The 19,288-nt window shown below is 41.9% G+C and overlaps 1 protein-coding gene across 3 annotated transcripts in view; it reads left to right on the forward strand.

The window, feature by feature from the left end:
* sugct (succinyl-CoA:glutarate-CoA transferase) overlaps nt 1–18,056 on the forward strand; it is a 230,585-nt gene extending 212,529 nt beyond the window's left edge. For all 3 annotated transcript variants that reach the window (XM_045710639.2, XM_045710641.2, XM_014180625.3), the window contains one exon: nt 17,071–18,056. In XM_045710639.2, coding sequence (XP_045566595.1) covers nt 17,071–17,234 — 164 coding nt within the window. In that variant the 3' untranslated portion in view covers nt 17,235–18,056. The remainder of the gene's footprint in view (nt 1–17,070) is intronic.
* The last annotated feature ends 1,232 nt before the right edge of the window (nt 18,057–19,288 follow it).

Here is a 19,288-nt window from a genome sequence, read left to right on the forward strand (position 1 = left end):
TTCTGATCAGAGGGTGAAAGTTGACAGGACAGCACCTACCCCGGAGTTGGAAGCGTCCACCTCGAGGATGAACTGGAGTTCTGGGTCTGGCTGGGTAAGGATTGGAACGGAAGTGAAGTGGTGCTTGACTTTCCAGAATGCTCTCTCTGCCTTGGGGGACCAGTGGAACGGAGTGGAGGTGAGAGGAGCTGCCAATTGACTGTAGTCACAGATGAAACGTCTGTAAAAATTGGCAAACCCCAGAAAATGCTGTAGCTGCTTGAGATTAGCGGCACAGGACACTCTGTGACTGCTCTAACCTTGTCAGGGTCCATTTGTAGCTGTCCTTGTGCAATAATGTAACCCAGAAAGGACACAGGAAACTCACATTTCTCAGCCTTAACAAAAAGTTCTCCAACAGCTGTTGGAGTGGCAAGGGATACTTGTTCCTGACAGTGATACTATTCAACCCACAGAAGTCTATGCATGGCCTCAATGACCCATCCTTTTTCTTGACAAAGAAAAACCCAGCTCCCACCGGAGGGGAAGGCCTAATATGTCCGACAGCCAGGGAATCCTGGATGTATTCCTCCATAGCCTCTTGCACGGGGCGAGAGAGTTTATACAACCTGCTACTGGGGAGAGGAGCTCCAGGCTGAAGCTCGATAGCACAGTCGTACGGCCGATGAGGCGGCAGAGATGGGGTGTGGTGCTTACTGAACACAGGAGCTTGACCGTGATACTCTGGAGGAACAGAAGACAGGTCCGGAGGATCTGGAATGGGGTACAGACAAGGCAGGGGGAAGGGCAGAATGTAGACAATTGGAATGACAAAAGGTACTCCAAGTAGTTATCCTCTCGGTAGCCCAGTCAATCTGTGGGTTGTGTAGTTTTAACATAAATGACCCAGAACCAGGGGAGAGTTGGGAGTGTTGATTATGTGGAAACTGATATTTTCCTGGTGATTATCAGAGAGACGCAGGATGACTGGAACGGTTTTCTCACAGTCACAGAAGAGAAGCTTACCATTGAGACCGTTGGCATCGAGAGGTGCGTTAAGTGGAATGGTGTCCAGGCCCAACTGGTTAACACCTCGGTCCAGAAAGCGCTCGTCGGCACCTGAATCTATAAGAGCAGATAGAGGAAAAGCCTGGCTCTGCCACACAAGTTTGGCCTCAAACAGGGGTCTGGGGGAAGATGGGCTGGCGATTTGACTCAACAGTATTTCCCCCATAACGTCCAAGCCTCCTCTTACTGGACGCAGGGAACATGTGGAGACCAGGTGGCCAACCTGGCCACAGTATAGACACGCCGCTGCCTTTCCTCTGGAGATAGACTGGTCCAGCCGAGCTGCATGGGTTCAGGCTTAGAACATGCCTGGGGTAGGGATGCAGTCGGAGGAGAATCGCAAGGCACTGAAGCAGATGTTAACCTCTTGGGGCTATGTGGGACGCTAGCGTGCCACCCGTGGTGCACCCTATCAACAGCAGGTGCATTTCAAGAGCGGCAAATTTGAAACCAAATAAATGTCAAAATTCAAATTTTTCAAACATACAACTATCTTACACCCTTTGAAAGATAAACATCTCCTTAATCTAACCACGTTGTCCGATTTCAAAAAGGTTTTACGGCGAAAGCATAAAGTTAGATTATGTTAGGAGAGTACATTGACAATAGCTGTGTGTAATGTTTTGTCAATTCAAAGACAGGCGTCACCAAAACCATAAAACCAGCTAAAATGATGCACTAACCTTTTACAATCTCCATCAGATGACACTCCTAGGACATTATGTTAGACAATGCATGCATTTTTAGTTCTATCAAGTTCATATTTATATCCAAAAATAGCGTTTTACTATGGCGTTGATGTTCAGGAAATCGTTTCCATTCAATAACCGGCAGTCAAGTCAGCACCACAAATTAAATAATTAAAATTAGAAAACATTGGTAAAATATTATATTGTCATTTAAAGAATTATAGATTTACATCTCTTGAACGCAATCGACTTGCCAGATTTAAAAATAACCTTACTGGGAAATCACACTTTGCAATAATCTGAGCACTGCGCCCAGAAAAATACGCTTTGCGATACAGACAAACGGCCATGTTGGAGAGATCTAAAATCGAAAATACTATGTAAATAATCCATTACCTTTGATTCTCTTCATCAGATGTCACTTCCAGGAATCCCAGGTCCATAACGAATGTAGTTTTGTTCAAAAAAGCTCATCATTTATGTCCAAAAAGCTCCGTGTTGTTAGCACATGATCTAAGCCCGCCGGACTTCACTTCATGAACGAGGGGAAAAAATATATTTACGTTCGTTCAAACATGTCAAACGTTGTATAGCATAAATCATTAGTGCCTTTTTTAACCAGAACATGAATAATATTCAAGGTGGACGAATGCATTCTCTTTTAAAACGTTTTGGAACGAGGGTACCCAACATGACCTCGCGCGCCAGAGTCTAATCGGCCATCACCGTTCCAAGGCTCTTGTTCGGTCAGATCTCATAGTAGAAGATTCAAAACACTTTGTAAAGGCTGGTGAGATCTAGTGGAAGCAATAGGAAGTGCCAAAACATTAATCAGCCCCTGTGTGTTTCAATGGCATTGGCTTAAAGGTAATTCAACACATCAGGTATCCACTTCCTGTCAGAAAATGTCTCAGGGTTTTGCCTGCCAAATGAGTTCTGTTATACTCACAGACACCATTCAAACAGTTTTAGAAACTTTAGGGTGTTTTCTATCCATATATAATAAGTATATGCATATTCTAGTTACTGGGTAGGATTAGTAACCAGATTAAAATCAGGTACGTTTTTTTTATCCAGCCGTGAAAATACTGCCCCCTAGCCCCAAAAGGTTAAGGAACTTGCAACCCTATCTACCCTCCGACACTCCTGGAGGCAGTTGTCAATGCGGATAGTGAGATAAAGGAGTTCATCAAGATCAGGCTCCTCCCTGGACACCAACTCACCTTGAGGCTCAGTGAGTGAATTCCGGAACGCTCCATGAAGTGCTGCCTCATTCCAGCCGCTCTCTGCGGCGAGAGTGCGGAACTCACATGCTATTTCAGTAACACTCTGGGCGCCTTGACGGAGGAACAGGAGGCGTTTAGCGGCATCCTTTCCGCAGATCAGGTGGTCGAATATCTTCCTCATCTCCTCCGTGAATCTGCTATAGGAGAAGCAAATGGGTGACTGTCTCTCACACACAGCAGTGGCCCAGGAAAGCGCTGCACCACAGAGGCAACCAATCAAAAACAAAATCTTGGTTCGTTCACTAGCATAAGAGCTGGGCTCTTGCTCAAATACTAGTGAACATTGTACTAGAAAAGCTCTGCAAGCTCCGAGATTTCCATCGTAGCGCTCGGGAGTAGGAACAGGTTGTGAGCTTGAGCAAAGGTTTGACTCTGTAGGACAGACAGGTTCCGTGAAAACTTGTTGATAAACCATTGATAGTCTCCAGAAGGGTTTTTAGGGATTGGTCATGATTGAGCAGGGCACCTTGACCATTGAGAATTTGGTGGAGAGTATTCGAGTCTGCTGGGTTCATATCTCAGCCGGATCATACTGTTAAGCGGAGCAGCACAGGGGAACCCAAGAGCAGACTCGGACTAGGAAATGGGGATGAATGAACCAAGATATTTATTGTAACACAGGGATAGATGAATTGCAGATCCAGGGAAGCTTGGATGAGTTGTAGGAAACCAGATGTGGAGGCAGAGGTTGGAGTGAGCTGGGTTGGGACAGGGTAAACAGGTCCAGAGGGGAATCCAAGGGAGTGATGAGTTGAATCCAGAACAGGGTAGCGAGATGTGAGACAGGAACCGGAGTCAGAGTGGCAAAACTGCAGTGAGAGGAGAAACAGCGTCAGGCAAAGAAATAGGCACAGCAGGATACAGGATCTTAAATAACAACAAATAGCTAGAAGCATGACTGACTGTACAGAGATTATGATCCAGCAGAGTGGAAGTGGCAGGACTGAGTATTTGTAGAGGTCTTGATTATGGAACGGATTGCAGCTGGTGAGGACTCGCTCTGGCTCCAGCACACCTGTCTCCAATCACACACAAACAGAAAGGGAGGGGGAGAGAGAGAGAGAGAGGGTACTGGAGGAGTGGCTGCAGGTAAAGGAGACACCGGATGTCCACTAGGGGGTGTGGCAGGAGCAGATGTGACAGTTTAATCAAAGACTGCCTCTTTGGAGCAAGGTAATGTCATCCAAATCAAATCAATCAAATCAAATTTATTTTTATATAGCCCTTCGTACATCAGCTGATATTCTCAAAGTGCTGTACAGAAACCCAGCCTAAAACCCCAAACAGCAAGCAATGCATGTGAAAGAAGCACGGTGGCTAGGAAAAACTCCCTAGGAAAAACTCCCTAGAAAGGCCAAAAACCTAGGAAGAAACCTAGAGAGGAACCAGGCTATGAGGGGTGGCCAGTCCTCTTCTGGCTGTGCCGGGTGGATATTATAACAGAACATGGTCAAGATGTTAAAATGTTCATAAATGACCAGCATGGTCAAATAATAATAATCATAGTAGTTGTCGAGGGTGCAACAAGCACGTCCGGTGAACAGGTCAGGGTTCCATAGCCGCAGGCAGAACAGTTGAAACTGGAGCAGCAGCACGGCCAGGTGGACTGCGGACAGCAAGGAGTCATCATGCCAGATAGTCCTGGGGCATGGTCCTAGGGCTCAGGTCCTCCGAGAGAAAGAAAGAAAGAGAATTAGAGAGAGCATATTTAAATTCACACAGGACACCGGATAAGACAAGAGAAATACTCCAGATGTAACAGACTGACCCTAGCCCCCCAACACATAAACTACTGCAGTATAAATACTGGAGGCTGAGACAGGAGGGATCAGAAGACACTGTGGCCCCATCCGATGGTACCCCCAGACAGGGCCAAACATCCATCTCATGCTCTTACCTTGTGATCTGTGTTTACAGTGCCTTCAGAAATTATTCACAACCATTGACTTTTTCCACATTTTGTTGTGTTACAGCCTTACAGCTTTTTTGTTACTGGCCTACACACATTACCCCAAAATATCAAAGAGGAATATGTTTAAAAAATAATAATTGGAAATGTCTTGAGTCAATAAGTATTCAGCCCCTTAGTTATGGCAAGCCTAAATAAGTTATATGCCTCGCAAAGAAGGGCCCCTATCAGTAAGTAAAACATGAACAGACATTGAATATCCCTTTGAGCATGGTGAAGTTATTATTACACTTTGGATGGTGTATCAATACACCCAGTCACTACAAAGATACAGGCGTCCTTCCTAACTCAGTTGCTGGAGAGGAAGGAAACTGCTCAGGGATTTTACCATGAGGCCAATGCAGAGTTTAATGGCTGTGATATGAAAAATTGAAGGATGGATCAACATACTTGTAGTTACTCCATAATACTAATCTAATTGAGTGGAAAGAAGTAAGCCTGTACAGAATACAAATATTCCTAAACATGCATCCGGTTTGGAGCAATGCACTAAAGTAATACTGCAAAAAATGTGTCAAAGCAATTTACTTTGTATCCTGAAAACAAAGTGTTATGTTTGGGGCAAATACATAACTGAGTACCACTCTCCATATTTTCAAGCATAGTGGTGGCTACATGAGGTTATGGATATGCTTGTAATCAGTGGCAATTTTAGCATGTAAATCTGTGTGGGTCAAAAAAATGTAGAAGTGTAATGTATGCCAGCAAAGCCACTACACAACACAACACTAAACAATACATGAATTGCACTATATGCCCACTAACTCTTAGGGCCTACATAAAGATGTCACAACAGCAGTCCCAACATCTTACCACTGCTACACCTGGCTATCAGCAGAGCCTTGTCTGGCAGTGAAACAGTTAATTCAACCTCATTTGCTGCCTTTTAAAAAAACAGCTGATATGGCTGACTTGCTTAAACAAATGTGGTTTCTAACAACATTTGATATGTACAAACTATGGCATAAGGGGACGACAAGCAGATAAGAGACAATCCGTAATTTTGATTAAGACAATGAGCGTGCTAGGACGGACGTAACGTTAGTTCTAAACTATTTGTTTAGCACTTTTGAAATGTACAGCGACAGAATTCAGAACATGGGCCGTTCTTACAGTGCTCTCTCCCTGTACACCAAGTTACAACCGTAGGATAAATAAAGGGGGCATATAAGCAGACAATGAAAGCTCTTACAATATTCGATGATTACATTTCTCTAAAAGAGGTTATAGGCTACAGTAGAACAGTAAGTGAAATTAAAAGAGGTAAATAGACCAAATTATTAGGGTGAGGCAAATGGGTTACTAACATCTTACTACACAACATACACATAGTATTACTTTCTTAGCTACAGTATACATATCTCCCTGGCATATTCCATCATTTATGAATCACCATACAATACATTTTTGGACTCGCATTGTTGTGCTCGGCTCACTTGAACAGGAAGGTGGCACGGCGGTCCTACGACTTAACATTTGTTTTGACACAAATGTTGAATGTTGAATAAATCTTGCTTCATTGACAGCATGGCCAATGTTGAATGTATCATTTTAAACTTGGAAAAGAGCCCGTTAAGCCAAGATTTGGGACCACACAGCCACTGGCACTGATTCCTTCCAAACCACTTGATGAATTTGCAATTTCCAACTTCTTGTGTAATTTTTATGTCCAATAGCCGATGAGCACCAATACGTTTTATAGATAATTTCTCTTAATTATTTATCTTCTTATGACAAGGATGTAAAAGGATTTACCAGTAGATTGTCGACTTGATTCATGATGATGACTGCTAGCTAAGATTGTGAAAGTATGATGTTGACATGATCAGTCCAATCAAAGCTACTGTACATATAACGTGATTTGATGTCATTTTATCTGTGGCCAATGACCTTGAGCCTTCTTGGATGGGCACTTCTATGGCAGCAGCCGAGGGCTAGAATTTTCAATGTCTCCTCTTTCGCTTGGCAGTGACGTAAAGTCCCCATAAATGACAGAACACTGAGCCAATCACATGTGAAAACTCCATATTTTTTTATGGCTTGCCCCACCACCACAGAAAGCAATGAGGTAGGCTGAAACACCTGCATTTTGGAGCTTCCTTACTCAAGAAAACAAAAAAGAGACCATGTTTGTATGCGGCTTTATTAACTCAATGATATATTAGTTTTACATTGTTTGCTAACTGATATGTGACACAGGCAAGCCCCCCAAGAAAATGACGGGTCGCCGTTGCTTGTAATCCTTAAGGACTGGGGAGTTTTTCAGGATAAAAAATAAACGTAATAGAGCTAAGCACAGGCACAATCCGACAGGAAAACCTGGTCCAGTCTGCTTTCCACCAGACAACAGGACAATACCTTAAAACACAAGGCCAAATCTACACTGGAGTTTCTTACCAAGAAGACAGTGAATGTTCCTGAGTGGCCAAATTATAGTTTTGACTTAAATCTACTTGAAAATATATGGCTAGACCTGAAAATGGTTGTCTAGCAATGATCAACAACCATTTTGCCAGAGTTTGAATAATTTTTTAAAGAATAATGGGCAAATGTTGCACAATCTAGGTGTGGTAAGCTCTTAGAGACTTACCCAGAAAGACCCACAGCTGTAATCACTGCCAAAGGTGCTTCTACAAATTATTGACTCAAGGGTGTGAATACTTATTTAAATTAGATATTTCTGTTTTTAATTTTCAATAAATGTCTAAAACAATGTTTTCACTTTGTCGTTATGGGGCGTTGTGTGTAGATCGGTCCGATTTTTTTTTATATTTACCGTAATTTCCGGACTATTAAGCGCACCTGAATATAAGCCGCACCCACTGAATTAAAAAATATATATTATTTTGAACATAAATAAGCCGCACATGTCTATAAGCCACAGGTGCCTACCGGTACATTGAAACAAATGAACTTTACACAGGCTTTAACGAAACACGGCTTGTAACAAAAATAAATAGGCTTTAACGAAACATGGCTTGTAACAAAAAAATTTAAATTAGCAGTAAGCTTTAGTTGTCTTTTTGCACTGAGTCAATTCCTCACGCTGCTGTTTCCAACGTCTTATCATCGACTCATTAAGACCAAGCTCCCGTGCAGCAGCTCTATTTCCTTTTCCAACAGCCAGATCAATCGCCTTCAACTTGATAGCTGCATCATATGCATTTCTCCGTGTCTTTGCCATGATGAGGGTGACAAAATGACTACCGTAATCAGAATGATGGGAAGTTTGAGAGCGCTCAATTTAATCTAAACAGTAAACAAAAAAGTTGTTTGACCTTAACCCGTTCGGCAATTTCATTGGTCTAATGAAAGCTTCATGCCGCCAAAAAACTGAGCACGTCACAGAATGTTTTTTTGGAGAAAAATAATTTGAAAGCGGGAAAAATCCATATATTAGCCGCGTCATTGTTTAAGCCGCGGGGTTCAAAGCCTGGGAAAAAAAGTAGCGGCCTATAGTCCGAAATCTGGCTGTAACACAACAAAATGTGGAATAAGATGTGAATATTTACAGTAGGGATGCGAGTGAGCAAAGGCAGTTGGATGAGGAAATGAATGGTATCTATAGCATCATCTACGCTGGTTTGTTGAAATATAGGAAGTGTCTTGACTCAGGTGTCTACTTCTCTTTCCCTCTTTGTTCCAACACTGCATGAATTAGGTGAAACTATCAGAGCAGTCTCATCTATGTGTTATCTATGTGTCTCTGTCTGTCATGATGAAAGCCTTATCACTGAAACCCCAGAATAATGAATCCAAGTCAATTCTCAACTCCATTAATTCCACATATTTTAAATTGTACTCTTCTCAGGTTTGTTAACCCCAACTTGGGTCCCATTTTTTATTAACTACATCTGGGCTTTATAGAGCATTCATAAATCGTTTATTAGGCCTATACAGTGCATTCGGGAAGTATTCAGACACCTTCACTTTTTCCACAGTTTGTGACATTACAGCCATATTCTAAAATGTATTAAATAAAAGTTTTCCCTCATCATTCTACACACAATACCCTATAATGACAAAGTGGAAACAGGTTTTTAGAAAATGTTGCAAATGTATACTTATCTTTTTTAAATACCTTATTTACGTAAGTATTCGGACCCTTTGCTATGAGACTTGACATTGATCATCCTTGAGGTGTTTCTTCGACTTGATTGGAGTCCGCCTGTGGTATATTCAATTGATTGGACATGATTTGGAAAAGCACACACCTGTCTATACTGTATAAGGTCCCACTGTTGACAGTGCATGTCAGAGCAAAAACCAAGCCGTGAGGTCGAGGGAATTGTGTGTAGTGCTCTGAGACAGGATTGTGTCGAGGCACAGATCTGGTGAAGGGTACCAAAAAATGTCTGCAGCATTAAAGGTCCCCAAGAACACCGTGGCCTCCATCATTCTTAAATGGAAGAAGTTTAGAACCACCAAGACTCTTTCTTGAGCTGGCCGCCTGGCCAATATGAGAAATTGGGGGAGAAGGGCCTTGGTCAGGGATGTGACCAAGATTCCGCTGTCCACTGACAGAGCTCCATAGAGGAAGTCTGGAGATGGGAGAACCTTCCAGAAGGACAACCATCTCTGCAGCACTCCACCAATCAGGCCTTTGTAGTAGAGTGGCCAGACGGAAGCCACTCCTCAGCAAAAGGCACATGACACCCCACTTGGAGTTTGCCAAAAGGCACCTAAAGGACTCTCAGACCGTGAGAAACAAGATTCTCTGCTCTGATGAATCCAACATTGAACTCTTTGGCCTGAATGCTAAGCGTCATATCTGGATGAAACCTTGCACCATCCCTACGGTGAAACATGGTGGTGGCAGCATCATGCTGTGGGGATGTTTTTCAGCGGCATGGACTCGGAGACTAGTTGGAATCGAGGGAAAGATGAACTGAGCAAAGTACAGAGAGATCCTTGATGAAAACCTGCTCCAGAGCACTCAGGACCTCAGACTGGGGCAAAGGTTCACCTTCCAATAGGACAACGACCCTAAGTACACATCCAAGACAATGCAGGAGTGGCCAAATACAGGTGAGGCAAGCTTATAGCGTCACACCCAAGAAGACTTGAGGCTGTAATCGCTGCCAAATGTGCTTCAACAAAGTATCAAATTTCAAATCAAATCAAATGTATTTTTATGTAGCCCTTCGTACATCAGCTGATATTCTCAAAGTGCTGTACAGAAACCCAGCCTAAAACCCCAAACAGCAAGCAAAGCATGTGAAAGAAGCACGGTGGCTAGGAAAAACTCCCTAGGAAAAACTCCCTAGAAAGGCCAAAAACCTAGGAAGAAACCTAGAGAGGAACCAGGCTATGAGGGGTGGCCAATCCTCTTCTGGCTGTGCAGGGTGGATATTATAACAGAACATGGTCAAGATGTTAAAATGTTAAAATGTTCATAAATGACCAGCATGGTCAAATAATAATAATCATAGTAGTTGTCGAGGGTGCAACAAGCACGTCCGGTGAACAGGTCAGGGTTCCATAGCCGCAGGCAGAACAGTTGAAACTGGAGCAGCAGCACGGCCAGGTGGACTGGGGACAGCAAGGAGTCATCATACCAGGTAGTCCTGAGGCATGGTCCTAGGGCTCAGGTCCTCCGAGAGAAAGACAGAAAGAGAGAAAGAGAGAATTAGAGAGAGCATATTTAAATACACACAGGACACCGGATAAGACAAGAGAAATACTCCAGATGTAACAGACTGACCCTAGCCCCCCGACACATAAACTACTGCAGCATAAATACTGGAGGCTGAGACAGGAGGGATCAGAAGACACTGTGGCCCCATCCGATGATACCCCCGGACAGGGCCAAACAGGCAGGATATAACCCCACCCACTTTGCCAAAGCACAGCCCCCACACCACTAGAGGGATGTCTCCAACCACCAACTTACCGTCCTAAGACAAGGCCGAGTATAGCCCACAACGATCTCCGCCATGGCACAACCCAAGGGGGGGGGCGCCAACCCAGACAGGAAGACCACGTCAGTGACTCAACCCACTCAAGTGACGCACCCCTCCCATGGACGGCATGGAAGAACACCAGTAGGCCAGTGACTCAGCCCCTGTAAAAGGGTTAGAGGCAGAGAATCCCAGTGGAAAGAGGGGAACCGGCAAGGCAGAGACAGCAAGGGCAGTTCGTTGCTCCAGCCTTTCCGTTCACCTTCACACTCCTGGGCCAGACTATACTTAATCATAGGACCTACTGAAGAGATAAGTCTTCAGTAAAGACTTAAAGGTTGAGACTGAGTCTGCGTCTCTCACATTGGTAGGCAGACCATTCCATAAAAATGGAGCTCTATAGGAGAAAGCCCTACCTCCAGCCGTTTGCTTAGAAATTCTAGGGACAATTAGGGACAATTAGGAGGCCTGCGTCTTGTGACCGTAGCGTACGTGTAGGTATGTACGGCAGGACCAAATCGGAAAGATAGGTAGGAGCAAGCCCAAGTTCCCCGTCTCGATTGTCAGCGCATACGGAGAGCCGGCTGGTAGACTAGATTAGTGCTTGTCTAGCGTGGACTGGACACAACTGTGATTTTGAGTAAAGAGTTAGCAGTAAAACCTTGAAATCAGCCCTTGCCTTAACAGGAAGCCAGTGTAGGGAGGCTAGCACTGGAGTAATATGATCGATTTTTTGGGTTCTAGTCGGGATTCTAGCAGCCGTATTTAGCACTAACTGAAGTTTATTTAGTGCTTTTTCCGGGTAGCCGGAAAGTAGAGCATTGCAGTAGTCCAGCCTAGAAGTAACAAAAGCATGGATTAATTTTTCTGCGTCATTTTTGGACAGAAAATTTCTGATTTTTGCAATATTACGTAGATGGAAAAAAGCTGTCCTTGAAACAGTCTTGATATGTTCTTCAAAAGAGAGATCAGGGTCCAGAGTAACGCCGAGGTCCTTCACAGTTTTATTTGAGACGACTGTACAACCATCCAGATTAATTGTCAGATTCAACAGAAGATCTCTTTGTTTCTTGGGACCTAGAACAAGCAGCTCTGTTTTGTCCGAGTTTAAAAGTAGAAAGTTTGCAGCCATCCACTTCTTTATGTCTGAAACACAGGCTTCTAGCGAGGGCAATTTTGGGGCTTCACCATGTTTCATTGAAATGTACAGCTGTGTGTCGTCCGCATAGCAGTGAAATTTAACATTATGTTTTCGAATGACATCCCCAAGAGGTAAAATATATAGTGAAAACAATAGTGGTCCTAAAACGGAACCTTGAGGAACACCGAAATTTACAATTGATTTGTCAGAGGACAAACCATTCACAGAGACAAACTGATATCTTTCCGACAGATAAGATCTAAACCAGGCCAGAACTTGTCCATGTAGACCAATTTGGGTTTCCAATCTCTCCAAAAGAATGTGGTGATCGATGGTATCAAAAGCGGCACTAAGATCTAGGAGCACGAGGACAGATGCAGAGCCTCGGTCTGACGTCATTAAAAGGTCATTTACCACCTTCACAAGTGCAGTCTCAGTGCTATGATGGGGTCTAAAACCAGACTGAAGCGTTTCGTATACATTGTTTGTCTTCAGGAAGGCAGTGAGTTGCTGTGCAACAGCTTTTTCTAAAATTTTTGAGAGGAATGGAAGATTCGATATAGGCCGATAGTTTTTTATAATTTCTGGATCAAGATTCGGCTTTTTCGAGAGGCTTTATTACTGCCACTTTTAGTGAGCTTGGTACACATCCGGTGGATAGAGAGCCGTTTATTATGTTCAACATAGGAGGGCCAAGCACAGGAAGCAGCTCTTTCAGTAGTTTAGTTGGAATAGGGTCTAGTATGCAGCTTGAGGGTTTGGAGGCCATGATTATTTTCATCATTGTGTCAAGAGATATAGTACTAAAACACTTTAGTATCTCCCTTGATCCTAGGTCCTGGCAGAGTTGTGTAGACTCAGGACAATGGAGCTTTGGAGGAATACCCAGATTTAAAGAGGAGTCTGTAATTTGCTTTCTAATGATCATGATCTTTTCCTCAAAGAAGTTCATAAATTTATTACTGCTGAAGTGAAAGCCATCCTCCATTTGCGAAGGCTGCTTTTTAGTTAGCTTTGCGACAGTATCAAAAAGAAATTTCGGATTGTTCTTATTTTCCTCAATTAAGTTGGAAAAATAGGATGATCGAGCAGCAGTAAGGGCTCTTCGATACTGCACGGTACTGTCTTTCCAAGCTAGTCGGAAGACTTCCAGTTTGGTGTGGCGCCATTTCCGTTCCAATTTTCTGGAAGCTTGCTTCAGAGCTCGTGTATTTTCTGTATACCAGGGAGCTAGTTTCTTATGACAGATGTTTTTAGTTTTTAGGGGTGCAACTGCATCTAGGGTATTGCGCAAGGTTAAATTGAGTTCCTCGGTTAGGTGGTTAACTGATTTTTGTCCTCTGACGTCCTTGGGTAGGCAGAGGCAGTCTGGAAGGGCATCAAGGAATCTTTGGGTTGTCTGAGAATTTATAGCACGACTTTTAATGCTCCTTGGTTGGGGTCTGAGCAGATTATTTGTTGCAATTGCAAACGTAATAAAATGGTGGTCCGATAGTCCAGGATTATGAGGAAAAACATTTAGATCCACAACATTTATTCCATGGGACAAAACTAGGTCCAGAGTATGACTGTGGCAGTGAGTAGGTCCAGAGACATGTTGGACAAAACCCACTGAGTCGATGATGGCTCCGAAAGCCTTTTGGAGTGGGTCTGTGGACTTTTCCATGTGAATGTTAAAGTCACCAAAAATTAGAATATTATCTGCTATGACTACAAGATCCGATAGGAATTCAGGGAACTCAGTGAGGAACACTGCATATGGCCCAGGAGGCCTGTAAACAGTAGCTATAAAAAGTGATTGAGTAGGCTGCATAGATTTCATGACTAGAAGCTCAAAAGACGAAAACGTCATTGTTTTTTTTTTTTGTAAATTGAAATTTGCTATCGTAAATGTTAGCAACACCTCCGCCTTTGCCGGATGCACGGGGGGTATGGTCACTAGTGTAACCAGGGGGTGAGGCCTCATTTCACACAGTAAATTCATCAGGCTTAAGCCATGTTTCAGTCAGGCCAATCACATCAAGATTATTATCAGTGATTAGTTCATTGACTATAACTGCCTTGGAAGTGAGGGATCTAACATTAAGTAACCCAATTTTGAGATGTGAGGTATCACAATCTCTTTCAATAATGGCAGGAATGGAGGAGGTCTTTATACTAGTGAGATTGCTAAAGCGAACACCGCCATTTTTAATTTTGCCCAACCTAGATCGAGGCACAGACACGGTCTCAATGGGGAAAGCTGAGCTGACTACGCTGACTGTGCTAGTGGCAGACTCCACTAAGCTGGCAGGCTGGCTAACAGCCTGCTGCCTGGCCTGCACCCTATTTCATTGTGGAGCTAGAGGAGTTAGAGCCCTGTCTATGTTCGTAGATAAGATGAGAGCACCCCTCCAGCTAGGATGGAGTCCGTCACTCCTCAACAGGCCAGGCTTGGTCCTGTTTGTGGGTGAGTCCCAGAAAGAGGGCCAATTATCTACAAATTCTATCTTTTGGGAGGGGCAGAAAACAGTTTTCAACCAGCGATTGAGTTGTGAGACTCTGCTGTAGAGCTCATCACTCCCCCTAACTGGGAGGGGGCCAGAGACAATTAATTGAGTAAAGGGTCTGAATATTTATGTAAATGTGATATTTTCGTATTATCTAGCACAAGTCTCTAGCAGAAGAGGAATACCTGGTTTGGTAGTCTTAGGTTGGACTACTCCAAATCATCATGGTTCTGACACACACACACAAACACAAGCTTTGCATGTACATCAACCCATTTAAATACCTTTCACCTTCATAAATCAGCATAACGTTAATAACCAGTTTATTTACACTTCATGTTGTGTCCTGTAATTCTTAGTTTGAAGTGAGAGAACCTTTGGTTTTTCGTAAGACATCCATAAAGACTCTATAACGGCAGGTAGAATAGTGGTTAGAGCTTTGGGCCAGTAACCGAAAGGTTGCTGGATCAAATCCACGAGCTGACAAGGTAAAAATATGTGATTCTGCCCCTGAACAAGGCAGTTAACCCACTGTTCCCTAGTAGGCTGTCATTGTAAATAAGGTTAAATAAAGGTTACATTTAAAAATATCCCATAACACTGTACTTTAAATCAGACCCCTTTGGTCATTTATAACACATACAGTACATAAATGGCTTGTATCATATGATGCTCTACTTACTATAAAGTCAGACACATTTGGTCATTCATAACACATTCTGTACATAAAGGCTTAATGATGTAAACACATATGTATTAACACTTAGGGAATTATCACTAACAGCTAAAACAAATAAACATTAAAGACATGTTTAAACCATACATTTCCTTGTATTTGTACATTTTTAAAACAATTCAAATACATTAACTTTCACAAAGTCCAGCAATGCAATTACATTGAACATTGCAAAGGGCTGTGAATAGTATTGCTTGACCCTGAGCTGGCAGACAAATGTTTCTTGCCTCTCTGCCTGCTGGAGGTACTGCATGTTGGTTCCAACCTTAAAAGTAACAACAAAGAAAGGTAGCATGTCTGTTAAGAAATGCTTATGTCATACCATCTGGATAAGGCTGTGCCAGGAACTCTAAATGGGGAGATGGGGAAACTCCATTTGATTTGTATTATTATATTCCTCTTTAATTTATAAATCTCATGATGTGACCATGAGACATGGCTGTATCTAGAGGGATTTTTATATAGCTGAGCCTGCTAGCTATCTACATGTAGGTTAGCTAGCAATTGCTGTGAAGTCACCAAAATTATTTGAAATAACAATTGAGGTAGCTACAATGTAATCTAACTCAAGACTCAACTACTACAAACTACACTGGACAAAAATATAAACGCAACATGTAAAGTATTGGTCCCATGTTTCATGAGCTGAAATAAAAAAATCCCAGAAATGTGCCATATGCACAAAAAGCTTATTTCTCTCTAATTTTGTGCACAAATTTGTTTTCATCCCCGATATTGGCATCGAGCGAGTACTATTCTGGGTGCCGCAGTAAAAGTATTGTAGAGAATACTCAGTAGGTTCTGTAGATTGTAAATATGGTGTAATTTCATGGGGCTCTGAATAATATGAAGTGTTGCTGGATTTTTACTACACCCATTCCATAGGCGGCCACAATGTGAATCACTGTATATGGAATAAATAATCATCACATGCAATTACTGCACTACAGAAAACCAGCTAACCAAACAACATTTCAGGGCACGCTCACTGAATTAAAGGGCAACTACACAAAAAAATCTAAATTTCTTATATTTTTCCCAAACCTCAAAAGTCATCCCCTGATGTGGTTTAAGCATTGCTGTGAAGACAGAAAATGAAAGTGTGAAGAAAATGGGAAAACCTGAAAGAATGGGGGAAATCCAAAACTTGGAAAAACCGAACCGAGAAAATCTAATTTCGGGGTTAAAAAACAACATTTTACAAGGCCATACCAACGTTTTTTGCTATGCATGACTGCACTTTAGAGTATGTGTCATCCTGCAGTACAGCATTTCGGGGAAGGTTAAGGTCATGTCCAATATTGACAATGCACCCAAGAGGGAAAGAGGTTGGGCCATCCTATAAATGTTTTAGAGTAATATAATATATATAATTTATCAGACGTTTTTATACAAAGTGACTTACAGTCATGTGTGAATAAATTATTATGCGTGGATGGTCCTGGGAATCAAACCCACTGTCCTGGCATTACAATGCTCTACCAAGATGCATGGCATGGTTATAAATGCTTTGTGAAGCCTCAATTTAATATGATTTATAAGGCCTTTATTAAGCGGTGCTAATGCCACCTTTTATAAAGCACAGATTTATGTCATATTTGACATAGTGGGTTATGTCACATTTGACATGGGTGGTTGTCACACAGTTATGCCATTTATGAACCCTTTATAAAGCATGACATACGGTTATAGATGATGTGTAACACATGTAGTGTTTATGAAGACTTTATGAAGCATTTATAAGCTGCACCAAAAGTCAGAAGTTGTAGTTTGTTTTTAGTGTAACCAATTTGTATCTACTCTTTTTCCACAGGGCCAGCGGTCCGATTCAGCACCTTTGAGAGCAGGGAGCCGATGCCCCCTCCCATGATTGGTCAACACACTGTGCAGGTTCTCAGAGACAGCCTGTCCTATAGTGATGATGTCATCAATCAGCTGCTGGCATCAGGGACAGTTGCCCAGAATGAAGTGCATTGAGAACTGTGCTCTATCTCAATTCTTCTTTCCTGATAACTACATAAGCACTACATAAAGGAGGTGAAGAGAGTGGACGCAAAGAATCAAATAATAATTGAGAAAGAGCACTGGTGAAATTGATATATGAGCAATTTGCACACCCTGGATGGAGCACAACTGTTAACCAATGAAAATCTTCACGTTCCACCTAGGGTTGCAAAATGCTGGTAACTTTCCCAAAATTCCTAGGTTTTCCAGAAATCTCAGGGATTTCCACCTTAACCCTGTTTGGGCCACTCTGCAGGATTTATTGTGTTACTTCCTTGATACAAAGGTTGTGCTTTTGTAAACCATGAATAACCATCAGCGAGCAAAATTAAACCACAAATGTAGCAATAATGACATAATGATGTATGTACACACCCTTTCCTTAGCAAACTAGCATTTTATTTGCATCTCTCCTAGGTCTCAATGGCATCACTTTGTGATTCACACATGATTGATCAATATGACACACTCTACCGTAGGTCTGACATTTCACTCAGGCCAGTGAAATAAGGAAAACATTTCAGCCTTTGGAAGGATATCACTTAATGCTATCTTGGTGGTCAGTCATCACTCATTACTGCACTTAAATCCTTTATATCACATCCATGTTCAGCCAAGTGCACGTTTGTGCTGGAGATGCATACAACATTTCTTTTAATGAACTTATAAATTATTATTGTAATGAAATGTTCTTTACAAATATAACAAATTATTATTATCAACCAGTGAGATCCAACTAAGTGATTTGTAATTGTTAACCTGACATTCATTAGAAACAAATAAAATGGTTCTGAACATTGTTGTCGTTATTTCACAGGACTATTTGTCTTGTGACCATTATCTATGTTTTGCCTCTTAGCTATTGCAAGTAAACATTTGTTATGGTTCAAAACATTTAAATGAAAAGATTAATCAGCACATTTTTTATAAAAAAAAATCCATATGATATTTAAAACGGACGTATCCTTCTAACTAATGTTGCAAAAGGAATCTGAATCTTAAAAAGGATGAAAAATGTAACTATATTGTCTGCAATGTCCTGGGTGTGATGGATATATAGTGGATGTTACAGATCACAATGTTCCATGTAATGGGGCAATTCCACAGTAATGGAATTACTCTTTGAATCAGATTTTTCACTTAAAAATGTTTGCCAAACAATAACCATTGATATCAAAGTTTAACGAACCATACAACTCTATGCACAAGGACTATTTTAAACAATTTACACCGGAAATTTCACAAAAACACATTTACTGGAAGAACTGTACAGATGCAAAGTTTGGTAACAGAATTACAGTAAATTCTCCCTCAGCTTTTTTTATGTGACCACGTTTTCCAAAAAGATCTGTTAAATATTTGCTCCGAATTAAGATTCTAAGAGTGGGGTGTCAGCTATGACATGACACCTTGAGTTTGAACAAATATATTTTTGTTAGTGAACTACACTAGGTGAAGAGGATTTACATGCAGTAAAGGAATTACGGTAACAGAATTACGTCATGGGTCCCTGATCTGTACTATACCGAAATGCATATGAATATCATTCTCTTCATGGTGATGTATCCTGAATTGGTATACAACTGTAGAACTGTCTAATATCCTTCTTTGGCATATTTGGGTATTATTCTACACACTGGCTCTAATGGTAATGAGCGCCGACCCCAAACAAGATCACATTTGGTTGGTCCGGACCAGACCAAATCTGAAACAATCATAGATGTCTATGTTTCATAAGTTTGGACATCACAGCACAGCACAGTAGAGCACACTACAGTACAGTAAAGTAGATATGTTTAGTACGGTACATTATACTGTACCCTACTTTGCTGTACATTACTGTACTGTACTGTACTGTACTGTGCTGTCCAAACTTGTGAAACATAGACTTCTGAGATTGTTTCCAGCCAGGGGCAGAGAGAGGAAGAGTGAGAGGAAGGCATTGTCCAAACTGTTTTCACAGTCTTGCTTTGACCACCAAATGACACAAAGAGAAAAAAAAACAGTTATTTAGCTGAACATAACAG

This window comes from Salmo salar, chromosome 29, assembly GCF_965601325.2.
Source record: "Salmo salar chromosome 29, fSalSal1, whole genome shotgun sequence".
Classification (NCBI taxonomy): domain Eukaryota; kingdom Metazoa; phylum Chordata; class Actinopteri; order Salmoniformes; family Salmonidae; genus Salmo; species Salmo salar.